The following is a 14,892-nucleotide window of genomic DNA, read 5'->3' on the forward strand; positions in this document are numbered from 1 at the left end:
GTGACCATGTGCATGACTCCTGAACATCGGGAGGTGATTCGTTTTCTTGTTCTGCATAAAATGCATGATTTGGTCGTTTTGGGTCTGCCATGGTTACAGACCCATAATCCAGTCTTGGATTGGAAGGCAATGTCTGTGTCAAGTTGGGGCTGTCAGGGAATTCATGGTGATTCCCCGCCGGTGTCTATTGCTTCCTCTACTCCTTCGGAAGTACCTGAGTATTTGTCTGATTATCAGGATGTATTCAGCGAGTCCAGGTCCAGTGCTCTTCCTCCTCATAGGGACTGTGACTGCGCTATAGATTTGATTCCGGGTAGTAAATTTCCTAAGGGAAGATTATTTAATCTGTCTGTACCTGAGCATACCGCAATGCGTTCGTATATCAAGGAATCTCTGGAGAAGGGGCATATCCGTCCATCCTCTTCCCCTCTTGGTGCGGGATTCTTTTTTGTGGCCAAGAAGGACGGATCTTTGAGACCTTGTATTGACTATCGGCTTCTGAATAAAATCACTGTTAAATTTCAGTATCCTTTGCCTCTGTTGTCGGACTTGTTTGCCCGGATTAAAGGTGCCAAGTGGTTCACCAAGATAGATCTTCGTGGTGCGTACAACCTTGTGCGCATTAAGCAAGGAGATGAATGGAAAACTGCATTTAATACGCCCGAAGGTCATTTTGAGTACTTGGTGATGCCTTTTGGGCTCTCTAATGCTCCTTCAGTGTTTCAGTCCTTTATGCATGATATTTTCCGGAAGTATCTGGATAAATTTATGATTGTTTATCTGGATGATATTCTGGTTTTTTCTGATGATTGGGACTCGCATGTAGAGCAGGTCAGGATGGTGTTTCAGGTTTTGCGTGAGAATGCTTTGTTAAGGGCTCAAAGTGTCTCTTTGGAGTACAGAAGGTTCCCTTTTTGGGTTTCATTTTCTCCCCTTCTGCGGTGGAGATGGACCCAGTCAAGGTCCGAGCTATTCATGATTGGACTCAACCCACGTCAGTTAAGAGTCTTCAGAAGTTCTTGGGCTTTGCTAACTTCTACCGTCGTTTTATCGCTAATTTTTCTAGCGTTGTTAAACCTTTGACGGATATGACCAAGAAAGGTTCTGATGTTGCTAACTGGGCTCCTGCAGCCGTGGAGGCTTTCCAAGAGTTGAAGCGCCAGTTTACTTCAGCGCCTGTTTTGTGCCAGCCTGATGTCTCACTTCCCTTTCAGGTTGAAGTGGATGCTTCTGAGATTGGGGCAGGGGCCGTTTTGTCGCAGAGAGGCCCTGCTTGCTCTGTAATGAGACCATGTGCTTTTTTCTCTAGGAAGTTTTCGCCTGCTGAGCGGAATTATGATGTTGGCAATCGGGAGTTGCTGGCCATGAAGTGGGCATTTGAGGAGTGGCGTCATTGGCTCGAGGGTGCTAAGCATCGTGTGGTGGTCTTGACTGATCACAAAAATCTGATGTATCTCGAGTCTGCTAAACGCCTGAATCCTAGACAGGCCCGTTGGTCATTGTTTTTCTCCCGTTTTGACTTTGTGGTCTCGTATGTACCAGGTTCAAAGAATGTGAAGGCTGATGCTCTTTCAAGGAGCTTTGTGCCTGACTCTCCTGGAGTCGCAGAACCAGTTGGTATTCTTAAAGAGGGAGTAATCTTGTCAGCCATTTCTCCGGATTTGCAACGTGTGTTGCAGAGATTTCAGGCTGGTAGACCTGACTCTTGTCCACCTGACAGACTGTTTGTTCCTGTTAAATGGACCAGCAGAGTCATTTCCGAGGTTCATTCCTCGGTGTTGGCAGGGCATCCGGGAATTTTAGGCACCAGAGATTTGGTGGCTAGGTCCTTTTGGTGGCCTTCCTTGTCGCGGGATGTGCGGTCATTTGTGCAGTCCTGTGGGATGTGTGCTCGAGCTAAGCCTTGCTGTTCTCGTGCCAGCGGGTTGCTCTTGCCCTTGCCTGTCCCGAAGAGGCCTTGGACACACATTTCCATGGATTTCATTTCAGATCTTCCGGTGTCTCAGGGCATGTCTGTCATCTGGGTGGTATGTGATCGCTTTTCCAAGATGGTCCATTTGGTATCTTTGCCTAAGCTGCTTTCCTCTTCCGATCTGGTTCCTTTGTTCTTTCAGAATGTGGTTCGTTTACACGGCATTCCTGAGAATATCGTGTCTGACAGAGGATCCCAGTTTGTTTCCAGGTTCTGGCGATCCTTTTGTGCTAAGATGGGCATTGATTTGTCGTTTTCGTCTGCCTTTCATCCTCAGACTAATGGACAAACGGAGCGAACTAATCAAACTTTGGAGGCTTATTTGAGGTGTTTTGTTTCTGCGGATCAGGATGATTGGGTGACCTTCTTGCCGTTGGCTGAGTTTGCCCTTAATAATCGGGCTAGTTCCGCTACTTTGGTCTCGCCATTTTTCTGCAACTCTGGTTTCCATCCTCGTTTTTCCTCGGGACATGTGGAGCCTTCTAACTGTCCTGGGGTAGATTCTGTGGTGGATAGGTTGCAGCAGATTTGGAATCATGTGGTGGACAACTTGAAGTTGTCACAGGAGAAGGCTCAGCGTTTTGCCAACCGCCGCCGCGGTGTGGGTCCCCGACTTCGTGTTGGGGATTTGGTATGGCTGTCTTCTCGATTTGTTCCTATGAAGGTCTCCTCTCCTAAATTCAAGCCTCGCTTCATCGGTCCTTACAAGATATTGGAAATCCTTAATCCTGTGTCCTTTCGCTTGGATCTTCTGGTGTCGTTTGCCATTCACAACGTGTTCCATAGGTCTTTGTTGCGGCGGTACGTTGTACCTGTGGTTCCTTCTGTTGAGCCTCCTGCTCCGGTGTTGGTTGAGGGCGAGTTGGAGTACGTGGTGGAGAAAATCTTGGATTCTCGTCTCTCCAGACGGAGGCTTCAGTATCTGGTCAAGTGGAAGGGCTATGGTCAGGAGGATAATTCCTGGGTGGTTGCCTCTGATGTGCATGCGGCCGATTTAGTTCGTGCCTTTCACGCTGCTCATCCTGATCGCCCTGGTGGTCTTGGTGAGGGTTCGGTGACCCCTCCTTAAAGGGGGGGTACTGTTGTGAATTAGACTTTTTTGGCTCCCTCTTGTGGTCACTAGTGGTATGACTCTGAGATTGTCTTTCCCTAGTTTGGCACCCACCTGGGTCGTTAGTCCAGGGGTGTTGCTATATGAACTTCCTGAATTCTTAGTCTGGTGCCTGGCATCGTTGTAATCAGTCCTTTCTGTTTGCTCCTGTCTGCTGGTCCTGGTTCATACAAAATTAAGCTAAGTCCTGCTTCCTTGTTTTTTGGTTAATTGTATTGCTCTTATTTTTTGTCCAGCTTATACTAAATGTGATTCCTGATTTTGCTGGAAGCTCTAGGGGGCTGGTATTCTCCCCCCGGGCCGTTAGACGGTTCGGGGGTTCTTGAATATCCAGCGTGGATATTTTTGATAGGGTTTTTGCTGACCGTATAAGTCATCTTACTATATTCTGCTATTAGTCAGTGGGCCTCTCTTTGCTAAATTCCTAGTTCATTCTTACGTTTGTCTTTTCTTCTTACCTCACCGTTATTATTTGTTGGGGGCTTGTATCCAACTTTTGGGGTCTTTTCTCTGGAGGCAAGAAAGGTCTATCTTTTCCCTTCTAGGGTTAGTTAGTTCTCCGGCTGGCGCGAGACGTCTAGAACCAACGTAGGCACGTTCCCCGGCTGCTGCTATTTGTGGTGCTAGGATTAGCTATACGGTCAGCCCAGTTACCACTGCCCTATGAGCTGGTTTTTTGTGTTTGCAGACTTGGTATTTATTGCAGAGACCCTCTGCCATTGGGGTCATAACACCTGTAGAATGTAAGCCCGCAAGGGCAGGGTCCTCGCCCTTTTAAATCAGTCTGTAATTGTTAGTTTGCTTACTGTAAGTGATATCTGTAATTTGTATGTAACCCCTTCTCATGTACAGCACCATGAAATCAATGGTGCTATATAAATAAATAATAATAATAATAATTTGTATTTGAATTATATTAAAAATGTCAGGTTCTTACTGTAAAGGGTAACTACCGTACTTTTTATTTCACTTTTTTTAAACTTTTTTGATGAGCAAAGTGCATTGATAAGGCGTTATCAAGGCGATGACAAACAGGCAATCCATGCATTTGTTGTGGCTGTCGAAAAGCAGCGAGACATGCAGCCGTGGGGACTCCAACATATTATATTTATTCGAGAACGCCGAAGACACTCGATTAGCACCCAAGCATGCTCAGATAACTTATCCGAGCACGTTTGCTCATCACTGTTGACTACTTTATTTTTGCTGCTTTCATGCAGTCAAAATGTGCTTTACCAATCACACAGTCTGTACTCCACATCTTGAGTACAAATCTTCTGATTTTAATAAGAGCTGTCTTCACGGTATGCACAGTCTCTGTATATAGCAGCCACAGTGAACGCAGGGAAGGTGCTGGGTCCGCACAGCATTCTTACAGTGAATACAGTGATACAGACTGTGTGATTTCACGACAAGGCACTTTGGGACCCCTTTGTAGCGCTTGATGGTTTTTGCCACTGCACTTGGGGACACTTTCAAAGTTTTCACAATTTTTCAGACTGACTGACCTTCATTTCTTAAAGTAATGATGGCCACTTGTTTTTCTTTACTTAGCTGCTTTTTTCTTGCCATAATACAAATTCTAACAGTCTATTCAGTAGGACTATCAGCCGTGTATCCACCAGACTTCTGCTCAACACAACTGATGGTCCCGACACCATTTATAAGGCAAGAAATCCCACCTATTAAACCTGACAGGGCACACCTGTGAAGTGAAAGCCATTCCCAGTGACTACCTCTTGAAGCTCATCAAGAGAATGGCAAGAGTGTGCAAAGCAGTCATCAAAGCAAAAGGTGGCTACTTTGAAGGACCTAAATATAAGACATAATTTCAGTTGTTTCACACTTTTTTGTTAAGTAGATAATTCCACATGTGTTAATTCATAGTTTTGATGCCTTCAGTGTGAATGTACAATTTTCATAGTCATGAAAATACAGAAAAATGTTTAAATGAGAAGGTGTGTCCAAACTTTTGGTCTGTACTGTATGGTCATTGAAGAAAGTGTTAGCAATCATTGTTCCAGAAAATTAAGAATTTCTCCCAGAAAAATACTGTAATTACACATGTTTTATTATACACATTTATTTCCTCTGTGTGTATTGGAAAAACACAAAAAAAAACTGAGGAAAAAAAGCAATTTGGACATCATTTCACACAAAACCCCATATATGGGCAGGACAAAATTGTTGGCACCTTTCCAAAATTGTGGGTAAAAAACTTTGTTTCAAGTATGCGATGCTCGTTCAAACTCACCTGTGACAAGTAACAGGTGTCAGCAATATGAAAATCACATCTGAAACCAGATAAAAATGGGAGAAGTTGACGCTATCTTTGCACTGTGTGTCTGTATGTGCCATGCAGTATGGAGAAGAGAAAGAGATCATAAAAAGGAGAGCAGAAATAGAAGTGAACTGTCTGAGGACTTGGGAACCAAAATTGTTGAAAAATATCAACAAATTCATGGTTACAAGTCCTTCTCCAGAGATCTTCATGTTCGTTTTTTCACGGTGCGCAACATAATCAAGAAGTTTACAACCCATGACACTGTAGCTAATCTCTTCCCAGTAGAGAAAAACTGTTGAAAGGTTGCAACGCAGGGTAGTCCGGAAGGCGGATAAGATGCCCCAACCAAGCTCCAAAGAAAATTCAAGCTGACCTGCAGGCTCAGGGTCTATCAGTGTAAACACGAACTATCCGTCGACATTCAAATGAAATGCTATGGCAGGGGACCCAGGAGGACCCCACTGCTGACACAGAAACATAAGAAAGCTAGTTTGCAGTTTGCCAAAATGTATGTAAGCCAAAATCCTTCTGGGAAAGTGTTTTGTGGACAGATGAGACCAAGATAGAGCTTTTTGGTAAAGCACATCAATCTACTGTTTACCGAAAATGGAATGAGGCCTACAAATAAAAGAACACAGTACCTACAATCAAATATGGTGGAGGTTCAAAGAGGTTATGGGGTTGTTTTACTGCCTCTGGAACTGGATGCCTTGACTGTGTCATCATGAAATCTGAAGATTACCAAAGGATTTTGGGTCAGAATGTAGTGCCCAGTGTCAGGAAGCTGGGTTTGTGTCCTAGGTCATAGCTCTTCCAGCAGGACAATGACCCCAAACATAGTTCGGGAAGAACCCAGAAATGGATAGAAATAAAGTACTGGAGAGTTCTGAAGTCGCCAGCAATTAATCCGGATCAAATCCCATTTTCACCTGTGGCGAGATCTTAAAATTGCTGATGGGAGAAGGCACCCATCAAATATGAAAGACCTAGAGCAGTTTGCAAAAGAAGAGTGGTCCAAAATTCCAGATGATGGTGTAAGAAGCTTGTTGATGCTTATAGGAAGCGATTGATTGAAGCTCTCTATTCCAAAGGTTGTGCAACCAAATATTAAGTTGAGGGTGCCAACTATTTTGTCTGGCCCATTTTTGGAGTGTAGTGTGAAATTATGTCCAATTTGCCTTTTTTTGCTGTTTTTTTGTGTTGCTCTAATACACACAAAGGAAATACACATGTGTAGACCAAAACATGTATAATTGCAAAATATTTCTGGAACAAATACAGGAAAGATATATATCTTGGTACCGTGTTAGCCAGTGGATAGAACAATATTTAGAATTGAGAGTCCTCGGTGGTTGATACCTTTTAATGGCTAACTGAAAAGATGGTAACAAATTGCAAGCTTTCGAGACTACTCCGGTCTCTTAATCAGGCAAAGACTAATAGAAATTCTGAAGAATCACATAGTTATGCACAACACAGCATAAAGAGTAAAGTCCAAGGTCAATTTGAAACTCTGAGGAAAACACTTACAGAAGACACAGAGCAAAAATCACAACAATACTACAATAAACTACGGACCCTTCTGATTCATAACAAGGAAAATAAACTGCACAGATTGCGCCTCAATTCAGGACTCTATACAAACAGATACAAAACAAAGCCAAAACCTGACAACTTGGACAACCACTCCATTCCAGACACAAAAGCATCTAACTGTGTCATTAATCTCTCAGATTATAAACCCAACAAAGTGGAGATGGCCGTGCTTTCCAGAGGACTCTCATTTTGTCCTACTAAGGCCCTGGATAAAATTGATCTCTGCAGTGATATGGAACATTTTTTCAGGAGACTGCCCCTGAAGGAATATTTCAATGATACAGAAGATTCAGAAAACACTCGGACTGAAGGAAAAGGGATCCTAACAACCAAGAAAAGGTCAGACTGGACACCTCCACCTGGACGCAACCCTCATTTAGATAAATATATAGACTCCTTCAGACATTTGATAAAATCCTCCATCATAGATACTAACAGGAGACAGGCATCCAACATCAGTGCCCAGGAGAGAAAGGCCATACAGTCTCTGAAAACAAACAAAGAAATCATCATCAAACCTGCTGACAAGGGAGGTGCAATAGTCATGATGAACACATCAGACTATATGAAGGAAGCAAACAGACAACTTATAGACATGTTGCGCCCCCACTGCCGCAGGGCCGAGGGGTACCCGGTACCGGGCCTCTGAGTCTCTGCTCTGGGGTTGTCACGGTGGCTAGGCCCCGGTCCGTGACCCTGCCGTGGGGCGTACAGTGAATAATAGATATGGATGATGGTAGTGACGCTGTAGTGGTGCAGTGCAGTAAATAACGAGGACACCAGGTTGCAGTCTCTTTACCTCTTTACTGAAGATCTCTGGGTCCTCAGTCCAGAATACGGTTCACCAGGCTGCGCAAGTCCGGCCGGTCCAATGGCACCTCCAGAGTTCTCTTCACAGGTGGAAATCGGTGCCTTCCTTCTAGCGCTATGTGTTGTGGTCCTTCCCTGCTGTGCTTACGGAAAGTCCCCACAACTGTTGTGTCTGTTTCTTAAGTTCCCTCACAACTCAATTAGATGATGTTCTACTAATCCTCCGTCCCTCCCTGGTGTTCTGGTTGGGACGGCACCCATTTGACGGGTAGGCTCGGAGCTCTTCCGGGACCCTAGAGTCGCCCCTCTCCACAAGTTGCCCCCCAAGACTGCATAGGTGATTTAAGTTAGACAGCCCACCTTAGACTGACTGTCCTGCCGCTGTTTGAAGTATTGCTTGAAGCTGAATGTTATAATACTCCCTCGGCGTTCCGGCCACCGGTAGTGCGCCTCAGTAGGATGTTGCCTCGGTCTTACAGCACGACCCCTACTGGTATTCTCCTTCTGCGTGATCTCGTTTCTCACTCAGCACAATCTATCTCGCTTCTAGTCCTTCCTTGGGCACCGCCGCTATGCTGAGCAGGCACGGTCCCTTTACGTTCGTTCAAGTTGCCAAGCCTCTGTCAGGATCCCACCCCTGACAGAGACCCTACTGTATCTTCCCCCCCACAACACCCTCTGCCACAAGGTGTTGCCTGGTTCCAACCCAGTCAGCTTTCTGATCTCACTTCCTGCCTGACCCCCAGTTTACCCACTATGGTGGGGAGTGGCCTAATGAATAGAACCCTTAGCTCCCCCCGGAGGCCCGACTGTGAAATGTATTCGTGTCTGTGATACCTGATTAGATGAACTCCTTCAGTGCCATCAGACGCACCATAGCTCCCCTTAGTGGCGGAGCCACAGCACTGCAACGACCAGGACTCTGGAGCGCTGCAGACACACGCTACTACAAAAAAATTGGAGTCGGATCCTACACAGGACTATTACGAGGAACTAAACAAGTTGGTATTTTGTCTGCCTGACGAATCCACAAGAGCCGATGACCTGATACCAGAAAGTCCAAGAACAGAGACATTCTACATGCTTCCCAAAATCCACAAATCTGGAAATCCAGAAAGACCAATTATTTCATGTGTGGGCACCCTTACTGAGCAGGTATCTGAATGGGTAAAGGGTATTCTTAAACCACTGGTAAAGAATACATCCAGCTTCATTCAGGACACAACTGACCTATTGAATAAACTATCAGCAATAGGTCCTCTACCAGAGGAACCATCCTGGCCACCATGGATGTGGAATCTTTGTACTCCAATATCCCACACCAGGATGGATTAAATGCCTGCAAATTCTTCATGGAAAACACAGGGACTGATGCGGATTCTGTGGTGAAACTTATAAAATTCATCCTCACCCACAATTACTTTGAATTTGACAAGAAGAGCTATCTACAGGAGACTGGCACAGCAATGGGAAGTAAAATGGCCCCACAGTATGCAAATCTTTTCATAGCCAAGCTTGAAAGCGTTTTTTTGTCCTCATGTCCCAACAGGCCTCTGGCCTACTACCGCTACAATGATAATATTTTAATCATCTGGACGGAGTCTGAGCCACAGCTAAAGACAGTTTAATCAATTTCATCCCACCATCAACTTGACACTCAACTACTCCTGCACTGAAATCAACTTTTTGGACACCATCATTAAGCTGCAGAACAATAAAATGGAAACATCCCTCTATCAGAAGCCAATCGACCGCCCAACATACCTTAAAGGGGACAGGTTCCATCCAAAACACATAAAAAACTCTATTGTCTACAGCCAAGCCATCAGATACAGTCGCATATGTTCCAACCCCATGGATAGGGATGAACACCTTTGTCGCCTCAGAAAAACCTTTTTGAATCAGGGCTACCATCCAAGAACAATTGAAAACCAGATTACAAGAGCGACCAGAATATCAAGGAATCACCTGCTACATTACAAAGCTAAAGAAGAAAATAACCGGGTGCCTCTAGTAGTTACCTGCAATCCAAATCTGGAGGCGCTAAGGGGAGCTGCACAGAAATTACAACCTTTACTACAAAAAGATGCCCGATTACAATCCATTTTTCCAGACCCCCCACTACTGTGTTTTAGGCAGCCCCCAAATCTAAGACGCATCATTGTCAGAAGCTCCCTGTCCTCTCCAACAGCTGCAGGTACCTTTCCTTGCAATCAGAAAAAATGTAAAACCTGTCCATTTATAATGATCCCCAATTCACATAAGGTCTACAAGATCCCAGGTACTTTCAGCTGCATCACAGCTAATGTGGTTTACCTAATTATTTGTACTAAATGTTCAACTGGGGGTCTGTATGTAGGGGAGACAGGGCAAAAACTGAGAACAAGGATGAACTCTCATCGCCACACAATAAGAGAAAAAAGAATGGATCTATCTGTGGCAATACATTTTTGTCTCCCTGATCATAGCATTATGGACATGAAATCTCTTGTATTAAAAGGTAACTTCAAATCTCAGAGAGACAGAAGAGTCTGGGAATATAAGCTGATGATGACCTTTGACACTCTTAGTGCAGGCATGAATGTGTCGCATGGATTTATGCTTTTTTACATCAACTAAGGAATTTGCTCCTCAGACCGTGCGGGGTCATCATAACACACAACCAGACCCCAATCAGAGGACAATAAAACATTCACACTCCTTATCTATGAACTGTTCCAATATTTATGGACATAACTGTTTATCACTCACATAATGGTAATGCTGCTTCATGTCACCTGTCTTATCTATGGCATTTTTCTGTGCTGTGTTGTGCATAAATATGTGATTCTTCAGAATTTCTATTAGTCTATGCCTGATGAAGAGACCGGAGGACTCTCAATTCTAAATATTTTTCTGGGACAAATGCTTAATTTTGTTAAACAATTTCGAGGGTGCCAACTAGTGATGAGCGAGTATGCTCGTTACTTGAGATTTCCAAGCATGCTCTGGTGATCTCCGAGTATTTTGGGGGTGCTCGGAGATTTAGTTTGTGTTGCCGCAGCTGCATGAATTGCGGCTGCTAGACAGCCTGAACACATGTGGGGATTCCCTAACAAACAGGCATTCCCCATATGTATTCAGGCTGTCTAGCAGCTGCAAATCATGCGGCTGTGGCAACACAAACTAAATATCCGAGCACGCCAAAAATACTCGGAGATCACCCGAGCATGCTCGGAAATCTCAAGTAACGAGCACACTCGCTCATCACTAGTGCCAACATTTTCGGCCATGACTATATATAGAAAATAAATATTTGATACACTGCCGATTTTGCAAGTTTTCCAACCTACAAAGAATGGAGAGGTCTGTAATTGTTATCGTAGGTACACGTCAACTGTGAGAGACAGAATCTTAAAAAAAATTCCAGAAAACCACAATGTATGATTTTTACATAATTAATTTGCATTCTATTGCATTAAATAAGTATTTGATCACCTACCAACCAGCAAGAATTCTGGCTCTCACAGACCTGTTAGTTTTTCTTCAAGAAACCCTTCTACTCTGCCCTGATTACCTGTATTAATTGCACCTGTTTGAACTAGTTACCTGTATAAAAGACACCTGTCCACTCAATCACACTTCAACCTCTCCACCATGGCCAAAACCAAAGAGTTTGTAAATATTTTTCCCAGCAATATGCGCTCCTGAAGGATGATGATGGAACTCACTATTCTGATTCAAGGATGATTTTTATTTCAAACTAGAACACAACCGGTTTCGACTTAATCAGTTCCCAGATCTCTGCAGCAAACTGAATGGAAAGAGGAATGGAGTGATCCATGGATTGGATCTATACGCAGTATCTCAAGACACAAAAAGGTGAGTGGATTCACACCGAGTATACACTTTTGGAAACTAACTACTACACTCTGAAGTCTGTGTTTCCCATTTTTCTCCCTATAATCCCCTCTTATTTTATACAAAACCAAAGAGTGTCTAAGGACACCAGAGACAAAATTGTAGACCTGCACAAGCCTGGGATGCGCTACAGGACAATAGGCAAGCAGCTTGATGAGAAAGCAACAACTGTTGGCACAATTATTAGAAAATGGAAGAAACATGAGATGACTGTCAATATTCCTCGGTCTGGGGCTCCATAGTTAGATCTCAACGTGCGTGATAGAGATAATTCTGAGAAAGGTCAGGAATCAGCCCAGAACTACACTGGATGATCTGGTCAATGACCTGAAAAGAGCTGGGACCACAGTTACTAACATTAGCATCAGTAACACACTACGCCATCATGGATTAAAATCCTGCAAGGTTCCCCTGCTCACGCCAGCACATGTCCAGGCCCGTTTGAAGTTCACCAATGACCATCTGGATGATCCAGAAGAGGCATGGGAGAAGGTCATGTGGTTAGATGAGACCAAAATAGAACTTTTTGGTATCAACTCCACTTGCCATGTTTGGATGAAGAAGAAGGTTGAGTACAACCACATGAACATCGTCCCAACTGTGAAACATGGTGGGGGAAACATCATACTTTGTTGGTGCTTTTCTGCAAAGGGGACAGGACAACTGCACCGTATTGAAGGGAGGATGGATGGGGTCATGTATCGCCAGATTTTGGCCACCAACTTCCTTCCCTCATTAAGAGCATTGAGGATGGGTTGTGGCTGGGTCTTTCAGCAAGACAATGATCTGAAACACACAGCCAGGGCAACAAAGGAGTGGCTCCGTAAGAAGCATTTCAAGTTCCTGAAGTTGGCTATCCAGTCTCCAGGCCTGAACTCAATAGAAAATCTTTGGAGGGAGCTGAAACTCAATGTTGCCCAGTGACAGCCCCGAAACCTGGAAGATCTGGAGAAGATCTGTATGGAGGAGTGGGCCAAAATCCCTGCTGCAGTGTGTGGAAACTTGATCAAGAACTACAGGAAACATCTGACCTCTGTAATTGCAAACAATGGTTTCTGTACTAAATAATAAGTTCTGTTTTTTTATTGTATCAAATACTTATTTCATGCAATAAATTGAAAATTAATTATGTAAAAATCATACAATGTGACTTTCTGTTTTTTTATTGTTAGATTCTGTATCTCACAGGTGAAGTATACCTACCATACAAATTACAGACCTCTCCATTCTTTGTAGGTGGGAAAACTTGCAAAATCTGCAGTGTATCAAATACTCATTTTTCCCACTGTATAAATATTGGCATGTTATAAGCAAAAAGCTAGTTACCTTCAATAATCACATAAATTATATAACTGTATTAAGTGAAATGTAACAGTATAATCACATCTCATAAATCCAAAACTGATTGCTGTCCGTGAATGAGACTCAGCAATATGTCTGATGTTTACGCCAATTAAAAAAATTGAGAAGATTGTGAAGGAACGGTGGGAAATATGTGTATTATATCAACTTAAATGACATGTAGTGAAATGTGTCAGTACTAACCGTTCGGCTCAGATGCCCTCTGCTCTGTGGGCTTGGAGAACAGAGAGAGAGGCTGCAGGACCTCATTGTAAAGCTGATACAGTTTCTTGCTGTCCAGGTTCTCATGTTTGTTTGCGCTGTCCTTTGGCTTTGTCCAGAGATCTGAGGTTTCCTGCATCCTTTACCATCGTACAGATCTATGTACAACACAGAAAAATGCACAATATAGCAAGGTTTTCCGCCGCTTCTGTGTAAATATACTTACAATCACTGCATGGCATTATCATTGAGAACTTTAAAAAAAGGTTTTGATTTTTTTTTAACTTCTTTTAAGTCAACTGTACATTCCTATGTAATAGACTGGAAGTCGTCAAAGTCTTTGTTCTAGTTTTCCCTCAGATAATAGCTACAAACATGTAACTTTTTATACACTTACACCACAATTGTCACATTTCGGAAAAGTGTGCGGCTTTAACTACTTTATAGCAGTGTGTGGCAGCCTGCGGCACACGGATCTAAGGGGCAGGTGCAGAGGGGTGCAGAAGGCACCCAGTGTCAAGTTAGCCTATCTCCAGACATCTTCATTCATTTTTTTCAAAAATGTTGGCCATTACGCAGTGTTAGTGATGTGTGAACACAAGCTTTCTCTGCATATGTGAACATCACTGATCAAACTCTATGGTAAAACGGACTCTGAGCCAACTGTGATGAACCGTGGGGCATCAGCACAATCACTGACATCACATGTGAAGGAGGCTACTGAGTTCTTCAGCCGTTTATGTCAGATGTGTTCCCATATAGCTTCGCCCAAGGGATGTCGTATACAGCGGCAGCCATCGCCCTCACACCCACTGTGAGGCATAGAACACCCGTGGGGTCTGTTTTTTAACTCTTCCTCTGCCTATTCCACATAGCAAAAAAATGTACCACAACAAAGGACATTGATGGGTAATTGGGGCCTATGAATACATTTACCGTATCCACCGAGCTTTTCCATACGGTAAATCCACGCTACAGACGCAAGGCGACAGACAGTAGCATAGACCTCTCCCATTCATTCCATGGGTCACACAGCTGACCACTAGTTACACCATTGCATGTGCCCAGCAGTGGCCACCTTCCATGCCAAGCATGTTAGAGCCATGCCAATATAGCGAGAGTGCACACCTACAAGATAGTCAGGATTTCCAGACTCCAAAATAACGGAGACAGAGGAGCAATGGCGAAAAGTACATTGTCCCCATAAGAGACACGAGGGAAATGCCTGCTTAACGTGCCACCGCCTCCCATTACATGCAATACATGAGCTATGGCGGGATGTACGTCAGTATAGGACACAACGCCCCCGCACCCGGTGACGCTCCCGGTACGGCGCCGTTCATACACGTACCTGCGGTTTTGTGCGGGAAGCCCCGTGTAGGCTGCAGGATGGGGCACAGCTGCCGCCCTCACTAGTCTGGGGCTTGTTGCTATGAGACGCCTAACAGTGCGCTATGGAGGAGGAGGGAGGCTCCGGGGGACTGGGGAACGGCACAGCGCTATACCGGGGGCGCACGGCGCTATACCGGGGGCGCAAGAGTGGAAACTGTCACTAATGACGACGTTGTCCACCACAGGAGCGGCCCGTGTGTCCAGCAGTAGCTACTACGATAGTTGTCTATCGTGAGGTAACCGGTGGCGAGTCTGGCGACTAAG

The 14,892-nt window shown here is 44.3% G+C and overlaps 1 protein-coding gene across 1 annotated transcript in view; it reads right to left on the reverse strand.

The window, feature by feature from the left end:
• The window catches only part of CCDC87 (coiled-coil domain containing 87), a 111,926-nt gene that overhangs the window by 96,119 nt on the left and 915 nt on the right, over window positions 1-14,892 (reverse strand). Inside the window, 2 exon segments of the mRNA XM_077262901.1 lie at window positions 13,219-13,358; window positions 13,360-13,394. Of these exon segments, the coding sequence (XP_077119016.1) occupies window positions 13,219-13,358; window positions 13,360-13,394 (175 nt within the window).

The sequence above is a fragment of the Ranitomeya variabilis genome, chromosome 5, assembly GCF_051348905.1.
Source record: "Ranitomeya variabilis isolate aRanVar5 chromosome 5, aRanVar5.hap1, whole genome shotgun sequence".
Taxonomy (NCBI): domain Eukaryota; kingdom Metazoa; phylum Chordata; class Amphibia; order Anura; family Dendrobatidae; genus Ranitomeya; species Ranitomeya variabilis.